The sequence below is a fragment of the Nicotiana tabacum genome, chromosome 10 (assembly GCF_000715075.1).
Source record: "Nicotiana tabacum cultivar K326 chromosome 10, ASM71507v2, whole genome shotgun sequence".
NCBI classification, from domain to species: domain Eukaryota; kingdom Viridiplantae; phylum Streptophyta; class Magnoliopsida; order Solanales; family Solanaceae; genus Nicotiana; species Nicotiana tabacum.
The window spans coordinates 47,652,316-47,678,190 of NC_134089.1; the positions used below are offsets into that span (position 1 = coordinate 47,652,316).

The 25,875-nt window shown below is 37.2% G+C and overlaps 2 protein-coding genes across 2 annotated transcripts; one reads left to right on the forward strand and one right to left on the reverse strand.

The window, feature by feature from the left end:
* The first annotated feature begins 8,734 nt into the window (after positions 1 to 8,734).
* LOC107784517 (CBL-interacting protein kinase 2) lies at positions 8,735 to 11,279 on the forward strand. The gene is made up of 2 exons (XM_016605659.2): positions 8,735 to 8,867; positions 9,308 to 11,279. The coding sequence occupies exon 2, from the start codon at positions 9,633 to 9,635 to the stop codon at positions 11,004 to 11,006; it is 1,374 nt and encodes a 457-aa protein (XP_016461145.2). The 5' UTR covers positions 8,735 to 8,867; positions 9,308 to 9,632; the 3' UTR covers positions 11,007 to 11,279.
* A 2,013-nt stretch (positions 11,280 to 13,292) lies between these two features.
* Positions 13,293 to 20,697, reverse strand: LOC107784518 (uncharacterized). The gene is made up of 4 exons (XM_016605661.2): positions 20,557 to 20,697; positions 18,708 to 20,434; positions 17,332 to 18,374; positions 13,293 to 13,627 (listed from the first exon to the last, which is right to left on the reverse strand). The coding sequence occupies exons 2-4, from the start codon at positions 20,202 to 20,204 to the stop codon at positions 13,510 to 13,512; spliced, it is 2,658 nt and encodes an 885-aa protein (XP_016461147.2). The 5' UTR covers positions 20,205 to 20,434; positions 20,557 to 20,697; the 3' UTR covers positions 13,293 to 13,509.
* Positions 20,698 to 25,875: the final 5,178 nt, after the last annotated feature.

Sequence of the window (25,875 nt, forward strand, 5' to 3'; positions counted from 1 at the left end):
ACAGGAAGTTGAAAGAACAACACCCTTTGACAACGTTGCTTTTTCTGATTTGATTACTGATGTTCAGAAGACCAAAGAATCGATGCACTGTGGGAGCCCTTGGGAATATAAGATTTTGGTTTCTCAAATCTCTGTCAAAACCGGCATATCCAGTTATCTCTTCTAATGTAGGAGTAAGCTCGAAATCAGAGAAGCGAAAGACATTGTGAACAGGGTCCCAAAAAGTCACTAACGTCGCAATCAAATCATCACGTGGTTTAACTTTCATAATATCTGTGAGAGTTCCCAAATGCTTAATGACCCATTTCTGACCATCTTCTCCTAACTCATGCTACCATATCTGAAGCCGAAATAGAAACTCATCTACATTTGCGAATGGTGGGTTTTGGGTGGTGCTCATTTTGTATCTGCGATTAATTTTAACAAAATCAAGACTCCTTTTGAAAACAGAGACTCATAAAAAGAAAATCATTTTTTTTATTTATGTAACACTTCTTCTTCTCTTTTTTTTCAAAATTTAAAACTATTTTGGGAATTTTCTAAAACAGCCCATTTTATTTCTCGGTTCTCACAATGATTTTTTTTTCTTTTCCCAATTAAGCTGGTCAACATGCAAATCCGAGGCAAATGAATGCACAAGTAGCAAGTAGGATGCATCAGGATGGTCTTTTCATTTCGGGTGCATCTGTCCTAGACAGACCCAACCCCTGTGTTGAGTCTCCAAGGTCAAATGTACATGATGCAAACAGACGTTCCTACTAGGGATCCGGTACGAGGCTGAGTTATTCTAAGTGAAAAACCTGAGGCATATTGTTCTAGACCTGGCTTACCCAAACGGACAGCTTGAGCCGAAATGGGGGCAACGTACCGGGAGCATGAAAGTCTACCCGACCTAGTTACTTGTCCCAACTTCGTCTTATTTGGTATGACTTCTAACAGAAAGGTGGGTCACGCGCACGTGTGCACCATAAATTCAGAAGACTCAGAAAGAAGAAGGGTTTCGTAGCAGTTTTATATACACAATTCAGGTAATATTAAAGCGGTAAAAAGCAACATTTAGTACATTAAGCATAAATATGTGAAAAAATCAGATAACAAACAAAGACAACTATAACAGTTATTTTAAGCTCGAATTCTTGAACCCTGAATCAGTGGTTCTGGGTTTCTCAATCCCCAGCAGAGTCGCCAGAGCTGTCACACCTCTCCTTTACATAACATTTCGGAGGAGGGCGTAAGTGTAAAGGGAGTTTTTCCGATTAAAGGACAATCGAAACGAGATTTTTTATTAATTTCAGAGTCGCCACCTGGGAATTTTATGGCGTCCTAAGTCACCGGTTTTAATCCCGAATCGAGGAAAATATGACTCTGTTTGTCGTTCTGCGAACCAGAAATCCGAGTAAGGAATTCTGTTAATCCGGGAGAAGGTGTTAGTCATTCCCGAATTCCGTGGTTCTAGCACGGTCGCTTAACCATTTTATACTTGGCTTAATTATCTTGATTTATTAAATACATTTTTTTCTTTGTTGCATGATTTTGTTACCGCTTTTGGTTAGATTGTTTACAATTATAGACCTACCTTGAAACGAATCACGCGTACGTATATTCGTATTTTTTATATAAATATAAAGAATCGTGTCACGCATACGTGTACACAATAAGATTGATAGTATTTTTTATATTTTTTATTATAAAAAATGAATTTATGGCTGAAATTGCGCGTGCTTAAAATAAAATTACGAACATTCGTTACTCTTGTATGATTAAATGGTGAACTGCACATCTCGGGTTATATGAAATAAATTAATTTAATAACCTCCGAAAAACCCCTTTTTTAAGAAAGTTTGCTCGAAGTTGCGCGAACGCATACTCCGAATTATTTTTAGAAATGTAATCATGTCACGCGAACGTGTCCCCAATTACACAAAATATTCTTAATGGTAATATAAATTTTCTACAAATGTTTATTATGTCCATCTATTTTAGATATGAAAGTCATGGAAAATCACCGAATGGGATACCTCGAGATTTCTTGAAAAATCAAGATTTATTAGGTGTTGACCACAGGTTATATTTTAAACGTGTAAATTATATACCTCAAAACTATTCAAATTGGAAGAGTTAATGAGATGAAAGATAAATAAATAACGTGCAGCTAAAATTACCATTTTATCGTGAATACAGTATCCGTAATTTGGTTATGTACTTTTAGTACTTGATGATTATATGCACAAGTTATTTATTATTTTCCTAGGTTTAGGACTAAGTGTATGTTGTTTACAAACTTACCAAGCGAATTACATGTAAAACTAAAAAAATTAATTGATAAGCAAACCAATAGTTTTCGAAGAATTTTCATTATTCTACTCGTAGCGAACTCTACTTTGTATATCTTTGACTAAAATGTTGCAATCAGTATTCATAAATCCATTCTTCTACACAACTTGTTTTTAGTCCAAAGTTCTAATTATTTGGTTAATTTGCTTACGATGATTGAATTTGGGATAGATAAAATCAAACTAATTTTTATCTTGGCTTATGCAAGCTATTTACAAATACTAAATCTGTACTTTGTAAAATTATCGACATTATTTTTTATATACTATTTTTATAAGAAATGAGTTAATCGCATTCCTAAGATAAATGGACCATTGGTTGTTAAGAAAGAGAACTAATCTACAAATTGATTTAATAAAATGACATTACATATACCGCAAATACACATATGAACCATCCGGAATATTCCAATATCTTTATCGTAACGAATTATATCGATTCACCTCTCACTTATAGTTATCCCCATTATTAGGCCCTATTTTGTATAAACGAGAATACTTATGTCAACTAGAATTAAACAATATCAAGCTTGACGAAGTTTACTAGCGTGGTTCCTCGATATTTTCATGTTACCAAGCGCTTAGTTAACATGGTCTAAATACAAAGTTTAAGGAATAGTCAACTTTCTACCAAGTCCCCTGTCTCGACAGTTCGAATATAACTATACTTAATGAGATTCTGAAATAAATAGAATTATTGCAAAGCTTATACTAACTTCAAAAAGAGGTGTGATGGACTAATAGCTCCCATGCCGAGCATAAGCTATATTAGTTAACTAAAAATAATTGAAACTCAACTAATGAATTTAAATGGATAGCGGACGTATTTAGAATTCCAGATTTCATTTCTTTGCAACATTGAAACTTTGCAATAACATGAGTCTAAATATATATACCTGGAAATAAGGGTAAAAGAGGTAAAATTCAGCAGTAGCAGCATCCAAAAACCAGCAATAGAGAAATATGAAGGTCAGCAAAATTTACAGCAGCACGCACACAGCAGTTCAGCAGATTAAACAGCCCCAAAAAAAAATCCGTGAAAAACCAAACAAAGCAGTAACCTCAAGAAACTCCAGATTCAATCCAAACAATATCACCAAACGAACCCGGACAGATACGAGGAAACAATATTTCTGATTTTTAAAACTCAGGAAGATGTAACCTGAAACTCTCAATCTAAAAAATCAACCTTAACACTCTAACTTATAATGTAAGATTCTTTTTTTTCTTCTGACTTTTCTCTCTTTCTTCTCTATTTTTCTTTTTGTCCGTGTGTGTCTCTCTTTCTGTGTGTGTTCTCTTGAAATCAGTTCCAACACACCCTTTTATATAACTTGTTTCCCCCCTTTCCAGCCTATTGCCCGGACCCCCCCTTTTCTTTTCAAATCAGTTTTTCCACTCAAATAACACTAAAACTGCTTTTCTAATTAATCAGTCACTAAGGAAAACTTTCCCTTAATTTCAGCCCCTCCACTTCCTTTGGTTCCCCATTAGGATTAATTAATACCCCATTGATAAAGCACTAGCAATAAAGTATCATACTAACTGTTTTATTCCCCAAACACCCCTGAAATTCCCTTACTATTACTGCCCTGAAAGTTATAAAATTACTGGCCTACCCACTCCCTTTCAACCTGCATTGAACCTCTCCAATCTACTCAAATCCAACCACTATCTGAATTCAATTAACTACAACAGCTATAACCAATTCAAAGGTTTTAAGGCAAAGAATACCTTAAATACTAAGATTCCCAGGATTCAGAACATTGTGTACAATCAAACAGAACTTTAACTAATCAGACCATCAACCATCGAAATTAAAACCAAACAGAATGCCAAAAATGATTCAAACTTATATGAACAAACTGAACATTGACATCTAATTAATCAATTACATATACACAACACAAACAGAATTAAGCATACTAACAGGGTAATTCATGGTTTTGTTCAACACAGGGGGTTTATGAAGCTAACTATTCGACGACATTAATCAAATCGACTACGTAGTTTATAACATATACAACTTAATTACGGAAGAGAAATCGACCAAATAAAAGGGTCACTGGGAATGAAAAGATGAATTGAAAAAGTGTGGAAAATTAATCAAAACTAAAATACACAAATACACAGATAAACAAAAATCATAAATACAGAAAAAGAAAAAAGAAAAATACCTCAAACCTTCAGAACTTATACAGACACAGGCTCAAACTAGGATTCGGAGATTTTGAGGTTGAACAGACTTTACTCGAAGTATTCTCAATTGAGAATACCTCGATTAAAGTCTATTAGACCCCAATCTCTCATTTAATTTGGACAAATTCCACGATTTGGATTTTTTAGGGTTCCTGATTTTTCGATCTAAAATTCGAGCATTTCTAGACATATTCGAACAGAACCAAGATCTTTTATGTTATGGGGGAAACCTAGCGGATATCAGGTGTGAGTTTCAGGTAAGTTGGGGTAGTGTTGGGTTTTGCTCGAATCTTCGATTGAAGATTCGAGGAGCTTCGGCCTGATTCGAGCAAAATGGTTAAGGGATTCGTGAAGAGGGCAGTTAGGTGCTCTAGTGGTGTGAATTTCACGGCCATTGGAGCCGGCTCCGCCGGGTTTACGGCGAGGGAACGGGGTGGCGGCTATTAGGGTTCCTCATCTCTGAAAGAGACGAGGTTTGATGAGAAATGAGAGGAGGGGGCCTGGTTTGGGGGGGCGGGGTTAGTTTGGACCCTTTATATATGCACGTGAGGGTTGGATCCAGACCGTTCGATCTGATGAGATCAATGATCTGGATTAATCGAGTAAGTGGAACGACGTCGTTTTGTTTATCCTCAAGACCGAATCAGTTTTGGACGGGCACGGGTCGGGTGTGGAAGAATTGATCTGGAGCGTTGATCAAGTGAAATCAACGAACCAGATTGAGCATGATGAAACGACGTCGTTTAATTTAGATATAGGTGGACTGGATTTGGGACGGGTATGGGCTGGGTAGGAAGTGCAACTCTTTGGGCTTAAAACTGGCCCAATCCGATTCTTTCTTCATTTTTTGAATTCTTTTCCTTTTTCTTCTTTAATGTTCGGATTTAAATACAATTCCTAATTAATTATAAAAGCTAAATACAACTACAAATATTAATTAATACTTACAATAATTAACACGCAAATCAATGAAATCACATAAGGGCACATTTAAATGACAAAATTACAACAATTACATATTTTTTGTGATTTTTCTTTTTGTAAAACAAACCTGTTAATTCCTAAATTGAAAAACTAAATCCTAAATGCACATGCAACACATATTACATTATATTATTTTTAAATACATTAATAAAATTACACACGCACATATACCTATGCAAACAAACAGGAAATCCGTACAATATTTCCTAAAAATAACACATAATTAAAAAAAAGACCTAATTTCGGGAGTTATTTTGGAGTAATTCGTATGAGGCAAAAATCACGTGCTCACATGTATTAGCAGCTGTTTTCAAAACCAAAAGCATCGTTGTCAATCATAACAGTAGTGAACAAGCACAAATTAAAACGAAGTCTTTATGTTTTGAATGCATCAGTGTATTTCCGTTTGGAGAGGAAAGGGTAGCACTGTCTTTTCATATTATTTTTAATAGACTAGTGGCTACTATTGCTAAGCATTAAAAATGTTGGATAAAAAGTAAATATCAGCTTAAACAGTGGTTACCCCACACCATTTCCACATAATAATTTGTAAAATTGATAATGGGGAAAATTAGTTAAAAAGGACCTAGGGTAGTTTAATTCTTGCATAACTGGGTAGATAACATACCTATAGGTCCAACTAGCCTTGCCTGCTACTTGTAAATTGTGCTCTAGTTCCTGCATATTGCTTGATACTAGTTTTCATGCTTATAGGATCTTCTTTTTTTCTGCTTCACTTAGAAATTATGAGTTTAGGATCCTAAATAATGGTAATCAAACACTGTCTATGTAATTTGCGATGTCATTTAGAAATCATGTTTATAGGACCTATTTTGTGCTAACTCATTTGATTATCTGCTACTACACTTAAAAATCATGTCTTAGGACTTCACACTTACCATAATTTGACGAAGGGTAAAAATAACCTAGTTCGGATAGTTTAAAGGCAGCAATTTGTGCCTTTTTTCGCATAAAATAAAAAAAGTTGACGCAAGTCTTCTTCGTGGATCATTCTAGTCTTTTAGTCCACTCTACCAACCAATCAAAAGCATAAGAAGACCTTATTCTAATTAATTCTCAACTGCCATTGTTGCATTGGCTACCACCTGCCTACTTTTTGTTGTAGGACCATTTGATGGGAGCTGCTTTCCTATAAATAAGTCCTCCAACTTCCAATTTATTTTTTCTTTCTGGTTATAAATTCAATTTAAACTCTATAATTGACTTATTAATAGTAACACAATATATATATATATATATCAATAAAAGTTTAAAATTTAAATTATTTGAAAAAAAAAAATAAGAACTAAAAGTTGAGATAATCCTTGAATTTTAAATTTGACATCTACTCTTAAATTAGGTTTATATTAAATTTAAACAATTATAAAGTTAAAAAGTTCCTTCAATTTATTTTTTGGGGACGGACCAAGTCAATGTAGTAGCTCTACCACTACCCAATTCACAAAATTAATAAAATAAACCTGCAATTACCTCAACAAAGATGATATATACCTCAACGTTATCACATATATAAGTGGAGTTTTTTTGTTGGCTTTTAAATGGACGAATTATGTTATCTATCCGTTCATGCCTTTTCTTTTCTAAGATTTTTTTTTCTAACGCTATAATGGGGAATATAGTTGCTCTTATCGGTAATCAAAATTTAATAGATATTATGATTAATTCATACGAAAACTTTAACAACAATAATTATGCCTAGATTTCGAACTAACTGACAAGTGACAAGCTTATTTGCAATATGTATAGTGTTAAAAGTAAAAATAAATAAAAGAGGAAACAGTGGCCTAAGATAAGATCTACCTCAGTTGCTGTCACCAACTTTATTAAATATTATTATCACAAATCACAATGATTGTTTCTTTTTTGCTAAGAATTGTCCTATGTTCATGCATGTCATAATATTATCTTGCTATAGGGGACAAAAGCAATATGGTAATCAAATATAATGAATATTCTGACATATTAATTTTATGTACCTATATGGCTTCGCCTGCATTATGAATACAGATGGCAATTACAGTCCCATTCTATTTAACCATTCAGAGATTGCCAACTCTGAAAACATTTCTGTTTTAAATTGTTTCATTTTCCGTAATTTACAGCTAATTTGATCAAGTATAGACGATAAATTCTTTAATAGAGATGATTTCAGAAACTACTCAAGGAATATCACACGTTACAAATTGGATTTAACTTATATACATTATTTTGCATAAAATATTTTTTATATTATCAGTGTAATTTAATTTATATTATTTGGACTCATAATGTCGGAAACAGCCTCTCTGCCTTTCCAAGGTAGGGATAAGGTTATGTATATTTTACCCTCCTCAAACCCCACTTGTGAAAAACTATTGAATTTTTTATTGTTGTTGTTGTATTTGAACTCGTAGGCTGATTTGTAGTTTATGGACTCCGTTGACTCCTCCCTTGCCACCGAATCCACAACCCATTTATGCACACAATTTATTATAGATACATATTTACCTGAAAATATTTTTGAAGACTCCCTTAACCTATTGGAGCACTTACTAATCTCACTTTTCATGGACAATACTTTTAATTTTCATTTAGGTGACCTGACAACAACAACAACAATAACATACACAGTATTATCCCACACCGTGAGGTCTGGGGAGGGTAATGTATACGCACACCTTACCCTACCTTGTGAGGATAGAGAGGTTATTTCCAATAGACCCTATGCTTAGGTGACCTGACAGTATAAGAATTTATTCCCCACTTAGGGGTTGTTTGGTATGAGGTATAAGTAGATATAGTGCTGGTATAAAAGTTTAATACCACCTTAATACTTTGTTTGGTTAGCAAATCTGGTATAAGTTATTCCGGTATTATACTTAATACCGGAATAATTTATACCTTGTAGGGGGTGGGGTAATTAGTGACATGATAACTTATATCTTCTTCTTAGAAATTATGCAATTGTCATTTTTTATACAATATACCAAACAGTGGATAAAAAATAATACCGGGATAACTAATCACAGCATAACTTATCCCAACATAACTTATCCTAGCATAGACCGTATTCAAACCGAAAGTGCCCTTAAAGTGTATAGAAGTTAGTATTGGCTTTTAAGATGTCTATACTAATCAAAATTAGAAAAGCTAAAGAGTAAGCTACAATTTAGGTAGGAGGGTGTATTATTATAAACAACTAGCAATAGTAGACAAAGAGCTTGTATAAAAAGCCCATGCCTTTTCCCACATTCTGTGTCTGTCTAAATATTTTCACAAATATTAACACATAATTAAACATTAATCTTTTTGAAGGCGGCTGCAGGGGTTGAGTAATTCTTCAGTTTGAAGGTAACCATATTACAATTTGTCTAAGTTTTCGCATAGGCTTGTTATGTTGCTCTTCAAAATCTTCTGCAGTTTTATTTATGGATTTTATGCCTTCATCCATTTTCCATTTCTTCAGGATGTAAAGCAGAGCGACAATTAAATCAAGATTCAATAGTACTTGTTCAAAATTTATGCTAATACAACACTTTTTTTTTTGTTTTCCTAAATCAAAGAATTGATCTTTAATGTATTTCTGCTTTTGTTTTTTTTTTCTTTTAAATTATTTGATCTTGACAGCCTCTGATTCAGGGACTCGTGGATTTGTTTGCAGCTATCTTATTTTTATAATGAAGTTAATATATTCAGCACTTAATTGGCTTTTAAGTGACCATATATTAGTTAATCCCGCAAAACCAATTATGTTAAACTATATTCTTAGTTACCCTTTTTGATTTATTCAGGTAAACAAATCATTTGCTCAGTGTGGAAAATTAGGGTTCATCCTCTTTAGTATTCTCTAGTCCATTAAAAAGACCAGGGAATGCTGAAAGATGTGCTTAAGTGAGATTGAAGCTCTATTTAAGCTTTCCTTTATACTTGATGACATTGCACCTCTAGTTTCATCCAGATTCTCGCATCAAATGCCAAATCCTGCTAGATATTTTCAGGGTCAAATAGTATCGTATCACGATATTAGTGAAGATGGCTGAGTTGTTCAATTCTTGATAAATCTTGCATCTTGTATATAAATATTGAGTTTAATTGCTCTGGTTTGTTGAAGTTGATATGGAGAGTAAGGGGAGTAGTGTACTAATGGAAAGGTATGAGTTAGGGAAATTGTTAGGACAAGGTACTTTTGCTAAGGTCCATCACGCAAGAGACGTCAAGACTGGATTGAATGTGGCGATAAAGATGATTGATAAGGAGAAGATTGTGAAAGTTGGGATGATTGATCAAATCAAACGCGAAATTTCGGTCATGAAATTGGTTAGACACTCTAATATTGTGCAGCTGTATGAGGTTATGGCGAGCAAAAAGAAGATCTATTTTGTGATGGAATATGTGAAAGGCGGAGAGCTATTTAATAAGGTGGCTAAAGGGAAGTTAAAAGAAGATGTTGCAAGAAAGTATTTTCAGCAGTTGATTAGTGCTATTGATTTCTGTCATAGTAGAGGAGTTTATCACAGAGATCTGAAACCGGAGAATCTATTGGTTGACGAAAATGGAAATTTAAAGATTTCAGATTTTGGATTGAGTGCCTTTGCTGAATCTAAGAGACAAGATGGTTTGCTTCATACTACATGTGGGACACCAGCTTATGTTGCACCAGAAGTGATAAACAGAAGAGGATATGATGGTGCTAAAGCTGATATTTGGTCATGCGGGGTGATATTATATGTCCTTTTGGCTGGATATCTACCATTCCATGATTCAAATTTAATGGAGATGTACAAAAAGATTGGTAAGGCTGAGTTCAGATGTCCTAACTGGTTCCCTCCTGATGCTCGCAGGCTTATATCGAAAATATTAGATCCAAATCCAAGCACAAGAATTTCCATTTCCAAGATAATGGAGAACTCTTGGTTCAAGAAAGGCTTGCAACTGAAATCAATGCTTAAAGATGCAGAGCCAAAGGAGGCAGCACTTGAAAATGATGATGCTGTTTTTAGTGTTTGTGAGAAAACAGAGCCAAAGCCCGAAATGGTGAAGCCTGCACACTTGAATGCATTTGATATTATATCATTGTCAACTGGTTTTGACTTGTCTGGTTTGTTTGAAGAAAGAAACAAAAAGAGGGAAGTTAGATTTACATCAAGGCAACCGGCGAAAACAATCATCTCAAAGCTAGAGGATGTAGCTAAGCGTTTAAAGTTGAAGGTGACGAAAAAGGATGGAGGGTTATTGAAGTTAGAAGGATCTAAAGAAGGAAGAAAAGGAGTGTTATCTATTGATACAGAAATCTTTGAAGTAACTCCAAATTTTCACTTTGTTGAGGTGAAGAAAAATAGTGGAGATACTATAGAGTATAAGAAGATGATGAAGAAGGATATAAGACCAGCATTGAAAGATATTGTGTGGACTTGGCAAGGTGATGAGCCACGGACTCTGCTGCCAGAAGAGGAAGAATTTGACACTGATTCACCTCAGAATGCACTTTAGGAACTACAATTACATTGCCAATGTAGTTATGTTTTAATGCTAGAAGATCAACTCCATTCTGTATTTTCTTTATGTTCTTGATCCAAGCTCGAGTTTACTTTTACCTTTGACTTGGTTCACGCTAGCAGTGTAAGAAGTTGTTATATTATCATTGTATTTGGTAGGTATATTGACTAACTTTTCATCCACTTTTATGAACCGTTGGTTTAATATTGACCATCTTTTAGTGACCTTAATTGCCGGTATATAAAAGTTAAACTTGTTCTAAATTGAGAACATTGTACCGATGAACCATTCTCAGTGTATCTACCTTTTTCTTCCTCAGCTGTCAATCACTTGTATTGTAAATTAATCAAGGCAAAATACAATAAAAAGACACTTAAAGTTGGCCCTCTAACTTGTTCAATGATCAAGTAGACACTTCAACTTGACACAGATATATCTCGTAAACACTGGTGACATGGCAAAATGAGTCTTTCACTCAAATTTGAGTGCGTGAAGATGCATAAAATTATATTTTTGCTTTAATGTTTTCCATGTGGACCCACTTTCTTCATCCGCAATTAAGTCATAGCCACCATCACAATCAAGCCACAACCTCAACATCACCCTCACCTCACCACCTCAACAAGGAGATGCAGTTTGTAAAAGTTATAAAAAAAATCCCACTAAAATTCAAATTAAAGTGAAAAATTAAGCAAGGAAGTAGAACGAATAGAAAATTAAAAAAAGATACGCAATTTGTTTCTTTGTTTGGGCATTTTGTACTGCAAATAAAAAAACTCATGGAGAAAAAAAAAATATGAGATTGAAAAAAGAAGGGATAAGGGAAAGAGACTAGGAAACCCAGGTGGGAAGGAGATGAAGAGAGAGGTCGCCGCTCGCCGGAGGTGAGCTTTTCCGATGAGGTTCTGTGATGGGGTGTAGATGGCTTCTCGGTTTGCAGATTCATTAAGGAACTATTAAAGGGCTTTAGAGTAAAAATTTTGAAAAAGGGTCGTTGGTTTTGGGGTGAGGGGAGTGCCAGAGAAGAAGATGGAGGATGGAAGGGGTCTGGTTTAGATTTTCAAAATGAAGAAGAAGTTGGGGTAGGGACCTGGAGGGGTAGGAAAAATTATTCTTTTTGAGTTTTTTAAACTAAGTTATCATTAAGGTGATAATTATTTTATTTTGAAATTACACATTTTCATTTGTTGACTTGACATGTCAGCACATACTGTATTTCACGCGGGTAGACTTACAAACACAAGTGTTCAAAAGGCACAATTTGGCCAACAAGAAATGTCTATTTGATCATTGAGTAAACTGGAATGTGATAGATATTTGAGGCCAACTTTAAGTGTCTCTTTATGTATTTTGCAATTGATCAAACTATTAACAATAGCTGACATCGGGAGGAAAAGAAATATATTGAAACTAATTATGAACTTCTGTATATAGTTCGAACTTGTTACTAAAAAAGTAGCTTGCAAAAAAGGCGCTTTTAGTAAGAAATAGTATCATATATCTTTTTACATACAAGGGGCACTTGGACAAAGAGACTCAATATCCACCTGGAATATATCACAGTTTTTCCATATGATACTCCATAATATACGCTAAATTTTGAAACACGCATTTTTCATTCCTTTTCCCCTTCATAGCTGGGCATCTAAATGGAGAAAATACTTTTTGCTGATAAGTGATATGTTAAGAACATGTGGTTCCCATTCTATTGTACAGGTTCTTCCACCTAGATTCTAATTTATGGATATCAAGCCATTATTGCGATCTGAACCCAAAATTTCACCAGGGAACATGCCACATACTGCCTTTTGCTAGAACTCATACGCGAAAGCACATGAAACAGAAACAGCAGGAAAAAAGAGAAGGGAAAATGTAGCAGATAGAAGACAAGGATAAGTTAGATGTCAAACAGCTGAGTAAGAGCTATATACACTAAACAGTTCCCTGTTTTAACTGTAAGGACAACAGATCAAAACCTGTATAGGTGCAAGCAAGCCCCCATATTTCCTCTTTCTCGCTTGAAAAATGCATCATAACAAATGCACGAACCTCAACCAAAAACGAAAAATAAAAGGCTTCCTTCACTGCTTAGTCCTTCAAAAACTTCGCTGAACCTTGCAGAGAAATGCAGTATAAATGGAAGTACTGTCTATGCCTTAATAGGACATCTATATGAGTTGTATCCAAAACTATGTAACATGTAAGTGGAAACAGCTCTATTCATCTATATCAGCGATTGCCCCTCTGTGTCAAAAAGATCAAAAGAGAAGTACTCAGCCGTATCATAATTGATTTTTACTTGATTAGAAGCGCATACGTGGAAACATACATCGCTATCATCTAATGTAACTCTTCCTTTTTAGAGAAAAGAAGATACAATGAGTGCAGCATTCTAAACTGTCCTCCCAAAAAGAGGGTACTTTCCTCCTCAGTAACAGGAGGGTGTGTTCAAGTCCCTTGTACTCTATCCCATTTTTTCCTTTTTCTTTCTTTTTTTTTATTCAGAAGACCAAAAAGACTGTACATTTGGTGTGGAATATAAGCCACCAACAGAGGACCTAGCCATCGGTGAGCTTCCAAAAGCTTCACCCGTATGCTGCGGAGTCCAGTCCTTTCTGGAAAAAAAATAGATGAGTAAATCACGAGTAAGATGGTGTTGAAAAAAAGAGGAGAGGGAAAAGAGAACCTTTTACAAAATAGAAAGAAATAGTAACCAAGATCACCAGAACAAAGAGTTCAACAATCTATTTCCAAGACACTCCCATAAGAAAAACATGTCAAAAGCAACTTATCATCCCAGAAAAACACCAGCATCACCAAGTTACAAATCCATAACCAAAGCTTAAAAATGCTTATCAAGAAAAACCAAGAAGGCACCAATGATAGGAATAGAAAGGAACAAGACCATTCATATCCATAACCTATTTTGCAATCCAAGTCAACATTGAAAAACTTAAATATAATGCTTGATTTCATTAACTATAGCAAATACGCCTCATTTAGCTAGTTATGTCAGCTATATGAATCCTCAATATCCAATTCGATCCACTTGGACTCATCTCAACCTGTGTAAACACGTGCTTCGTGCGCACGTTCTAACATACTGCGGGGAAAACATTGCAAATCGATATGAACTTTTGTCAATATGCCACCATTAAATTACTTGGCACAGCTTAGTATCTGCTTACAGGTGCTCAATAAAGCTAATGGCCATAGTTCAAAAAACAATTCATATAAGCCACTAGTTAGTTTTCACCAGACCTTATAAGTAGCTTTGAGCTAGTACTAAATGTTAAATAGCCATAAGTGGAGGTTCCAATATTTTGTTTAAAAAAAGATTCTCATTCACAAAATGTTTTGCTCAAGGAAGGGGAGGGATTAGGGAGCGGGAAGATGACTGTTGATTTACTTCCATTATGAACAGATTTGTTCTTTCCCTCCATTTGTTTACCATAGCAGGAAGGATGTAAACTGGCATCTACATTCTGCCTCCAACTTTGCCGGGATTGAAAACTAATGTAGAATTATTAATGCTTTTTAAATAAATTTTATAGGAAAAAAAAAGAGCCAACCTCAAATTCAAGAAGAATACATCAAGTCTACCTACATATAGGATTTTTTTTTTTGGGGGGGGGGGGGGGGGGGTAAGGTACATACAGAAAATCCTTTCAACAAGTACAATCATCAATCCAAGTTGGAGTGGATGTATATACAAAAAAGTGAAACCACCATGGCACCATCTGCACCTAAGAGAAGGACTCCGTCTACAGCTCTATGACCTCTTTCTAGCGATGTTGTCATCATACTGTCTGAGGAATACAAAATAATTCCTTAACTGTTTCAGGTATTTTCAGCTTACACCAAAAGAACTTCAGCATTCTATTCCACAGTTATACCAAAAGTTTGCAAAGTACAGAAAGATACATCCTCCCCCATTTCTTTGCTCATGAAGCCCCAACTGATAAGTGATGCCTCATTAAATTCTCAGCCCGTTATATATAGCACTCTAGGTCGCCATCCAAACGAAAAGATTGACTTCATATGTTTACCTGCCATTCTAATTTTAATTCTTTACCACACGAGGAAGATGCCTTTACACCACTTTTTTTACTAGTGCCCCTGCATTCCTCCTCTTCTCACCCCAATCAAACGTAGTATTGACGTTTATAAGTTCAAGCTGGGGGCAGAAGAGCTATTAAGCTTTACCCAAATATAATGCTAAGTTACACCAATAGGTCCGTCAGCCGCTCATCCAAACTGCTGGTTTCGCTGCCTAGCAAGTGCAGAAACATGGCTCTGAATTGTCCATGCACCTAATAGTGGTGTCATTAGTCAACTTAAAGACAATCATTTAGGTTCCATATCTACTTCAACAGTGACTAGTTGAATTAGGACAATTTTTCTCTAAAATGAATATGAAAGGAACAACAGCAGAGAAGGGACCCCTAACTCGTTAACACTTGGTTATGTAATTGACAATGATGCCCGAAGCATGGACCAGTCACCGGGATGCAGTTGTCCGTATTCTTCGACATATAAATATCAGCCCCATTTAAAATCAAGCTCGGGCAAAGGATTGTTTTTTGAGGATCAAAGTCATGAGCAATTTGTTGGATACACAGACATTGATCAGGTGGGATCACCTTCTGGTATGTGGTCTACGTATGGATATTGTGTCCTAGTATGAGGTAATTTAGTATCTCGGAAAAGCAAAAAACAAAATTTGGTCCCTCTATCTAGTGCAAAAGCAGAATACTGAGCAATACTTGTGGCAACTTACAAACTAATTTGGACTAAACAGTTGCTGAGAGAATTGAAGTTTTGGAGAAATCAGCTAGATGGAACTTGTGCGCAATAACCAAACTGCTCTTCATCCGGTATTTCATGAGAACAAAATATATTGATATTGACAGTTAGTTCATTAGTGAAAAGATACTCACAGGAGATATTTTTACGAAATTCGTAATGTCAAAAATAAGCTTGCAGATAATTCCACTAAGTCCCTCACTCTCGTATCAACTATATTTTTAACAAGCTTGGTACATATGATTTATATGCACCAGCTTAAGGGAAAGTGTCAGAATCTTGTAGATAATCTAGGAGTCTAGGATGTTGTGAATATAGCATGATTTACTCCCTGTGACTACGTTTTTTATTCTCTTTCCTTTCTTAGGACATGTATACTCAGCTAGTTAAACCCCAATAGCTTGAAGGAATAATCAAGTTGAGTTCTCTCAATATCTTCTACCTTGTATTATTTCTCACACTATTTATGTGTAAACACACGTCCAAATGATGCGGTATGAATATTAAAGGATTCATAGCCTGATCTTAATTTTGGATTCAATTGTCCAAGACAAAATAGTCCCAAGATGTATCTAGTTCAGGTTCTATCTAACTTCAAATCAGTGTTATCAAAAGTGCGCTTAAGCCCTGAAGCAAGGCTCGAAACATGTTGAGCGCTTCACCTTGCTTAGCGGGTGCTTTAGTGTTGTCATCAAGGCTCTAAGGCATACTTTTCCTTGACAATGAGCGTAATCCTGAAGAGGCGACACTAAACAATTGGTATTTCACTTTATCATAAATTTTCTTCAATTTCGTTGTCCATATATTTGTTATTTATGCTTATATATATTAGTCTTGGACTACACGTACATATTTATCACTTTTCTCCATTTGCGCCTTGCTTTATTAAAGCTCACGCTTTATTTGCGCTTAAAGTCCCAACAGACCTTAGAGTTTTTTTGCGCTTTTCGCCTTTGATAACACTACTTCAAATATATTTGCAACTTTCTGTAAGCACACAAGAGCTCTCCCTTAGGCACACACTCTCATAGTTACAAACATGTTGAAATGTCCTACTCCTCTATGGGTAAAAGTAACGGCACTATCTATAGTCAAAAGGAAGCCAACATGTACATATGGCTATCAGATGCATATGAATGGATAAGACACATGTAAGCAAGCACCTCTAGACCTTATTCAGACAAGAGATAACAGTAGCCAACCATGATGTAAATACTTTTGTCGAGTCTCTGGAATCCTTTATAATTGAAGGAATTAGAGATATTTTTTAAGTACATACCAGCACTCTTTTGGATGAATAAATGAAATTCACAACAAATGGCCAACCATTATGAAAACACAGAAGAAACTCTCAACAGCGACTAGGAGAAAAGAGAAGATTCAGATAATATTGACGCAAAAGTACAGCAAATAGGCTACCTCAAATTGCTTCAAACTTTCAAACAGAGGCAAACACATTTACTTTACTTTTGTTCCAATTGGCAAGAGAAATTAGTGGTTTTCTTTTGCTTACTTGGCCCAACAATTAGGCGGAGACGACGCAAATGGATGGTTAGTAGCAGTAGCATTAGGACTCCCATACATCATTTCACTTTGAGCAGCATCCTCAAACTTGAGAGAAAATTGACTTTCACCTCCTGAATATGTACCAAAAGGAGCCTTTGGATACCTGCTTTCAGCACTACCAGGCAAAACAGTACTCAGTGTCCCACCATTCTGGCAACTTCCTGTATAAACTGTTTGGGAAGAATGACAGACGGAGAGTTGTTCATCATTTTTAAACAGTGAAGCCATTGTCCTTGGAGGTGCAGGAGGCACGTTTGATGTATTCAAATCTGTATTCAAACACCAGTTGGTTGGAGAACCTATCAAACTTAGACCAGCTTGACCAAGCGGAGAGCTATTCCACATCTGCCATGTTCCCGTATCATTTGCATTATTTGAAACATTCATTGGCACAGTGCGCATGTCCTGAGCATTAGGATTGTTGAAAAGAAAAGACCCAGCATGCCTTTCCTCTGGAACACGCATCCGTGATATTGGAGACTCAATTGGTGAAGGCCTGGTCAGTTCGGAAGATGCCTTCACACTTCTTACCACACCTGGGTTGTCAATTCCTGTATCTGACACAAAGCCAAGGTCCACCTCCAGTTGAAAGTCATCAAGGGACTCACAAACTGGACCAAGCAATGACACAGGGTCTGGAACATAACAAGGATCTTCAAAATTCTCCAACTCTTCTGCCAATAACTGACCTGGTCCTTCTCCAATTTGAGAATGTCGTGCTCCCGGTGATGATGGAACAGTTGTACTACAACTTGTGGGTCCACAAGGAAAAGAAGTTAAAGTGAAAGGCGATGGGAGACCAAAGCTAATGGGGTTGTCGAAAGTTTGAGTAGCTGGAGGCTGACAGGGAGGGCTCACAATTTCTGCTTGGGGCTTAACACTTGGTCTGCTGATTACATTGGAAGAGGGGGAAGAAACAGTGGATGATCGAGTGAATAGTTGTTGCCAAGATTTTTTAGGAGCTGTACATGGTTGAGGTTCAATAAGCACCTGTAAAGAACAGATTAAACTGACAGCTTAACAGGAGTCCAATATCTCATTGAACAACAGCCAAAATTATATCTCGATATGATATGAATCTATCTGTAGGTTCACGTCAACTCAACAAGATGAACAGGCCAAAATTTGAAAAACAAAAAATGGTAAACAAAGTTATCAGCTGCAAGATTAAGCAGAATTCTTTAATAAGTACCAAGCAAGACACTTGATGAGAAGGAAAAATACTACACTACTGTGATACAGAACAAAACATTTTCAAAAACACTTGATGAGAAGGAGCACTTTGTTATAAGCAATTGAAATAGAAGATGACGAAAAACTTACAGGCCTATTCATACTCCTGTCATCTCCAATTGGATTCAGCTTTCCAGGTACCCGATCTGGCTGAAATAGTTCCCTCCTAGAGGCATAATGAACAGGGTCTACTGAAGTATTAGATTTCTGCTCTCTTGGAACTGGAGTAGTATTACTCTTGCCAAAAAAACCACCTCCAGTAAATGCTCTAGAAGATGATAAGAAAGTGCCCTTCATACGATCCAAGTACCGAGTACCAACATTTCCATGGTTAGTATTGCTAGAAGAAACACCCTTAAAACCGTGTACAACTTCTACATTATGTGTCTTAATACTTTCGAGCCCATTTTTTTGTTGCTGCCTTCTATCACCATCACTTCGCTTATTTCGCGCACTCTCCTTGCCTTGTCTTTTATCCAGCTCTTCTGCATCTGAGTTGCTTTTGCTAGATCCCCTGTCCCTATCTTTCTTCTTCTCTTGCCGCTTCTTTTCGGCTTCCTTTTTACTGTCCCGTACTTTAGCAGAGGGAGACCCCTTCCCCCACTCTTTCTCTGCCTCCATTTTTTCATCCCGCAATCTCCTACGTTCTTCCACCAGCCTAGCGACCTCCTCTCTTTGCTTTCGCTCCTCCTCCTCCGCTAGCTCTTTCTCCAACCTAGCCAACCTCTTCTCCTCAGCTTTTCTCCTAGCTTTCTCCCCTCTACTCTCCTGACAATTCCCCCCATTATCACCTCTCTTATCCATCATTGCCCTCCGTTCTGCATCCATTGAAGCATCACCTCTAGAGGAACTAATCCTAAAAACCTTTCTACAGAGCCACATGATACTTAAGAAAAAAGCAGTCAGTGCCTTGCAGGCAAAAGTAAAAACACGAGAATATGACTTCTCTGCTAAACAGTGCTCCACCCCAAAGTATCCACCGCCACCATTGTTGCTCCAAGAATCCGACTTGCTAACAAAAGACCCACCACCACCAACCCAATTCCCATTCTCTAACCAATCCTGCCCCCCACACATCCACCTGTTGTCCGACCAAACCTTTCCACCATTTAACATTTTCCCACCTTTCCCAACCAAATCTTTCAAAATCCCCGAATTTGAAAGCCCCAACCCTGGCGGCACAGGCAAGTCTAAAATGGGTCTCTTAGAAATATGCCCACAATATGAACACATGAACTTGCCCGCACCAGGATTCTGATCCCTATACGGAGTCAAACAATTCCTACACCTCCTTGTTGCGGTCTTCCTCAATTTCTGCATTTCAATAGCCTCAAACCTCTTCCTTTCCCTAAGCCTAGCATTTCTTCTTGCCCGCCAAGCAGACAACTTAGGCATCAAAACCTCATACCAGCCAAGAGTAACCACAAGCACAATCACACATGCTAACCTTGGTGATGTGATTTCAAACCTAAATGCAGGTGGAAATAACTGTGATAATGCCCATAAACCAATCAATGGAATCACTAACCAAGGTAACATGGTTGCAACTCTTCGTGACCACTTTTGGATGGAACACAGTATACACATTATCCTTTTCAACCCCACAACCTATCAAAAATCAAATTTTTTTCTTAACTCCCCAAAAATATTACTAATAAAATCAATTAATATCTCAAATCTTCCCTTCTGTAACAACAACAACAATAACCACAGGTTCACCAATCCAATGCAAAACCCTAGCTTTGAAACTTCCCCCTTTCCCCCCAATTTTTTCAATCCTTCAAAACCCTAACAAAGCGAATCGTGATAGAAAGCACCTATGAAGCGGGAACAAATAGGTTAGGGTTTCAAAGTTTTATTTTAGCTCAATAACCTAAATGACACGGAAAGAATAATTTTTAAAAATTTTACGAAAATGGCTAAAAATCGAGGTGCTTACTAATTCGATGCCCATCGGAGATTCATTGGAAAATAATCGGCGACCGGAGACAGTGACGGTCTCTTCGGATGCAATTTTCCGGCGAAATATTTTGTGAAGATTGTTGGATTGATGAAAGAGAAAATATTTTTAAAGGAGATAAAGAGAGAAAAATAAGTTTGGTTTCTTTGTATAGGCATTGATTGAACCGGAGTTATTAATTAAACCAGACCGGTACGGGTTGCTGTTGGCAGTGATTAGTGGAGTAGTAATAATAATATAATCTGAAGATTGTAATCTAATTACAGTTGATAAGTTCCTAATTAATGCCCCCAATTTATTTTAGATCCCCATCAGATGTTCCTTAAAGACAATTGCATTTATTACACTCTTTTTTTTAGATATTGTTGCTCATTTATTCTTAGTAATTGAAAATTTGTTGAGTGGAATTCTATCATACTTGTGTATAGGTCAGGCCATCTATGAACGTGCATTTGTTGCCCAATTTCTTTATAATTGTGTTAATTAGTCATTTATATTAAGGTAGATCCCAATATAGAGATTAGGATTAAATTTATTTTATATTTAATTACTAGTATTAACTAACACACACATTTTTTACTAGGCGTATTAAATATGTGCGTTTCTTCGGTCAAAAATAATAGATGTGAGATTAGATTTGTATTTGCTTTTAAGAAGTAAAATTTTTGTGAGAAGCATAAGTTTATACTCGAAAAATGGAAACACAATAATTAATGTTATCAACACCTCTTTTGTTTCATTTATAAAAAAAAAATTATTTTAAGCATTTTCTAAATAAAAGATTGAGATCATTATTTTTTGATTTTCTCTTTTAACTTGCGATAAAGAAAAAGGTCTATATATCATTTTCTTCTATTTATGTATATGATACAAGTCAACTTAACTTTTCTAATGTTACTTTTGGTTTATTAGTGGGTGAGTGTACTTTAAACGTCGTTAGCGCGTACGCACCGCAAGTAGGTTGTGACGAGGAGATTAAAAGGCGTTTTTGGGAAGGGTTGGATGACATTGTTCGTAGTATTCCACCTTCCGAGAGGTTATTCATAGGAGGGGATTTCAATGGCCATATTGGGTCGTCTGCAAGTGGTTATACTGAGGTGCATGGCGGCTTTGGTTTCGGGGAACGGAACGGAGGGGGCATCTCACTGCTGGATTTTGCCAAGGCATTCGATCTAGTGATTGCAAACTCGAGTTTTCCGAAGCGAGAGGAGCATTTGGTTACTTACCAAAGTTCGGTGGCGAAGACTCAAATTGACTATCTCCTCCTCAGGAGATGCGACAGAAGGTTGTGCGAGGATTGCAAAGTTATCCCAGGTGAGACCCTTGCAACGCAACATAGGCTCTTGGTGATGGACGTTAGTATTATGATAAGAAGGAAACAGAGGTCAGTACGAGGCCGCCCGAGGATTAGATGGGGCGCCTTGGCTAAGGTTAAAGCCCAGGAGTTGGAAGGAAGGTTGTCGGCAATGGGAGCTTGGAGAAGTAGTGGGGACGCAAACACTATGTGGTCGACAACGGCGGACTATATAAGGAAGGCGGCGAGAGAGGTGTTAGGGGTATCTTCAGGCCGCACTGGTGGCCACAAAGGAGACTGGTGGTGGAATGCAGTTGTACAAGGTAGAGTGGAAGCGAAGAAGGTGGCTTACCTGCGGTTAGTGGGGAGCACTGGAGAGGAGGAGAAGAGAGCAAACATTGCGAGATATAAGGTAGCTAGGAAGGAGACAAAGATGGCAGTGACAGAGGCAAAGACGGCAGCTTTTGCTCGTTTGTATGAGGAACTAGGGAACAAAGGCGGGGAGAAGAAGTTACTCCGACTCGCTAAGGTGAGAGAGAGGACGGCTCGGGATTTTGACCAAGTGAGGTGCATAAAAGATGAGGACGGCAAAGTTTTGTTGGGGGATGACCAGATAAAGAGGAGATGGCAGACCTACTTTCATAAACTTCTAAGTGAGGAAGAGGATCAGGATATTGTACTAGATGAATTGAGGAACGCCGAAAGCCCCCATGTACTAAGTGATTGTCGGGACATTAAGGTCGATGAGGTCATGGAGGCAATGCGTAAGATGAGTAGGGGCAGAGCTACCGGACCAGATGAAATTCCGGTTGAGCTTTGGAGGTGTGTGGGTAGAGCAAGCTTGGAATGGCTTACTAAGTTGCTTAATGTTATATCCAAGACTAATAGGATGCCCGAAGAGTGGAGGTGGAGTACAATGGTCCCGTTGTATAAGAACAAAGGCGATATCCAGATCTGTAACAACTATAAGGGTATTAAATTACTAAGTCATACCATGAAAGTCTGGGAGAGAGTGGTAGAAATGAGAGTGCGAAGGACGGTGTCTATTTCAGACAACCAGTTCGGGTTCATGCCGGGGCGATCTACTACAGAAGCTATCCACCTTATTAGGAGGATGGTGGAACAATACAGGGATAAGAAGAAGGATCTCCACATGGTGTTTATCGATCTAGAGAAAGCGTACGACAGGGTTCTTAGGGAGGTCTTATGGAGATGCTTAGAGGCTAAAGGGGTCCTGGTTGCCTACATTAGGGCGATTAAGGACATGTATGATGGAGCTAAGACTCGGGTTAGGACAGCAGGAGGCGATTCAGATTATTTTCCGGTTATTACGGGGTTGCACCAAGGGTCTGCATTCAGCCCTTTCCTATTTGCCCTGGTGATGGATGCTATAACGCATCATATTCAGGGGGAGGTGCCATGGTGCATGCTATTTGCTGATGACATAGTCCTAATCGACGAGACACGACGCGGCGTCAACGAGAGGTTAGAGGTTTGGAGACATACCCTTGAGTCCAAAGGTTTCAGGTTGAGCAGGACGAAGACGGAATACCTTGAGTGCAAATTTGGGGCAGAGCCGACGGAAGCGGGAGTGGAAGTGAGGCTTGATTCTCAAGTCATCCCTAAGAGGGGTAGTTTCAAGTACCTGGGGTCGTTTATTCAGGGGTCCGGGGAGATCGACGAGGATGTCACACACCGTATAGGGGTTGGGTGGATGAAATGGAGGTTAGCGACGGGAGTCCTGTGTGACAAGAAAGTGCCACTGTTATTGAAAGGTAAATTTTATAGGGCAGTGGTTAGGCCTGCTATGTTGTATGGGACCGAGTGTTGGCCGGTGAAGATCTCACACATCCAGAGGATGAAAGTTGCAGAGATGAGGATGTTGAGGTGGATGTGTGGGCATACAAGGAAGGATAAGATTAGAAATGAAGATATTCGAGAGAAGGTGGGGGTGGCCCCCATGGAGGACAAGATGCGGGAAGCAAGACTCAGATGGTTCGGGCACATTCAGAGGAGGAACACTGATGCACCGGTGAGAAGGTGTGAACGACTGGCGGTGGTGGGTACGAGGAGAGGTAGAGGGAGACCTAAGAAATATTGGGGAGAGGTGATCAGACAGGATATAGCGCGACTTAGGGTTACTGAGGACATGACCCTAAACAGGGAATTGTGGAGATCGAGCATTAAGGTTGTAGGTTAGGGGAAATTGTGATGTCTTTTTTACAGCGCACTAGAGTGAGACTAGCCAGTTAGAAATTAGTCTTAGAATGCTATTGATCAACTACTAATGATGTGCTTTATCTTCTGTGTATTAATACCTTACATCTTTCTCGTATTTCCTATATCTCTTATATTGCTGTTACTTTGTTTTTTATGGTATTTATGTTATGTTATGGGTTTTATGGTATTTTATGTTGTTTTATTATGAGTATATTGATAGTACTAATATAGTGTCTCTTGTTGCCTCTTCGAGCCGAGGGTCTCCTGGAAACAGCCTCTCTGCCCCTTGGGGTAGAGGTAAGGTCTGCGTACATATTACCCTCCCCAGACCCCACTTGTGGAATTACGCTGGGTTGTTGTTGTTGTTGTACTTTTGGTCTATTAGTATGTCATATTCTACTAATACATTGTCAAACGCATGTTATCTTATTAACTTTTAGGCGTCGTTTGGTTACGTGGGATATCTCAATATAGAAATTAAGATTAAATTTATTTCATATTTAATTACTAGTATTAAAATAATACTAGTATAATTTTATACTAAATAGTAGTATAAACTTATCCCATATTAGGGGTGGAATAATAATACCAAAATTATAATCCCTTGGATAAAAATTTCATAAAACAAATTACCCCTCAAAAATCCTTTTTCACCGCATTAGTACATCTATTTTAATCACTTTTCCACAAATCCTTTTTTTCTCCAGCGATACAACCGAACGAGCTTGGCATATCAAACATGGCTCCCTGATATCACGAGAGAGAATCATTAGATGCTTCTCTTTTTCTATAAGTTTTTATTAATTTCTTTTCTTTCCTTCTCTTGTTACTTCCTCGGTCTCATTCTCTATTATACATGAAATCCTTTTGCTAAAGGAAATCTCTTCTATTTTTGTTACTTCTCTTTGACCAAAGTATATATTCCCCAAGATCTAGCCAATAGAGAGAAGTCTTTAGAAACAATAGGTTGAGAAAGTAAGAGAACGCTCCGCATTTTCTTATCTTCCCCCCCCCCCCCTCAAGGAGTAGTACGAAAAGAGGGATTAGCATTGTTGACCCAATGATTAAGCACTAACACTTTCCTCGTCGGAGCTTCGTGCACTGGGAAAAGGCTGACGTGACGGAAGACTGGTCACTAGTTACAAAACTCCAATAAGATATCGAGAGGGCTTTTAAATTTTCTATTTCTGTTTGTTGATTAATAATTGTTAGGGTTTAGATTTTGGTTTGTACTTTTTTTATTTGCTGAAACTCGAAAATTATTAGTATTATCTTACATTGCAAATGGAATTTCAGTGAGATATTAAAGATTTTGACCAGTTTCAACCTCATCACACCCAAGTTGCGCTACGCGGCAATAAATGTAGGTGAAAAAATTAAGTGATAACCCGAAATCGAAATTACCACTAGATTTGAAATAGATTTAGATTCTAGGAAGTTAATTTCAAGTGAAAAACCAAACTAATTTGATTTAACGCATACAAATCCTACCAGATTCCTATCCCGTGGTCTTAATAGCTAACTTTACTCTACATGATTAAAAAAAAAGAAGAAGCAAACTTTACTTTAATCAACAAAAATTCTTTTATTTAAGTTAATCTCTGTGACATATATTTCTGTTATATTATACTCTTTTGTGTTATTTTAAGTTATATTATGCCAAATAGATTCTTTAGAAGATTTATAGGTGTATATACTAAAATGAAGAGAATAGGGAGGAGACCCAATTTGGGTAACTAACACAAATAAGGGACATGCTAAACTTCCTCATTTGCTAACTTGTG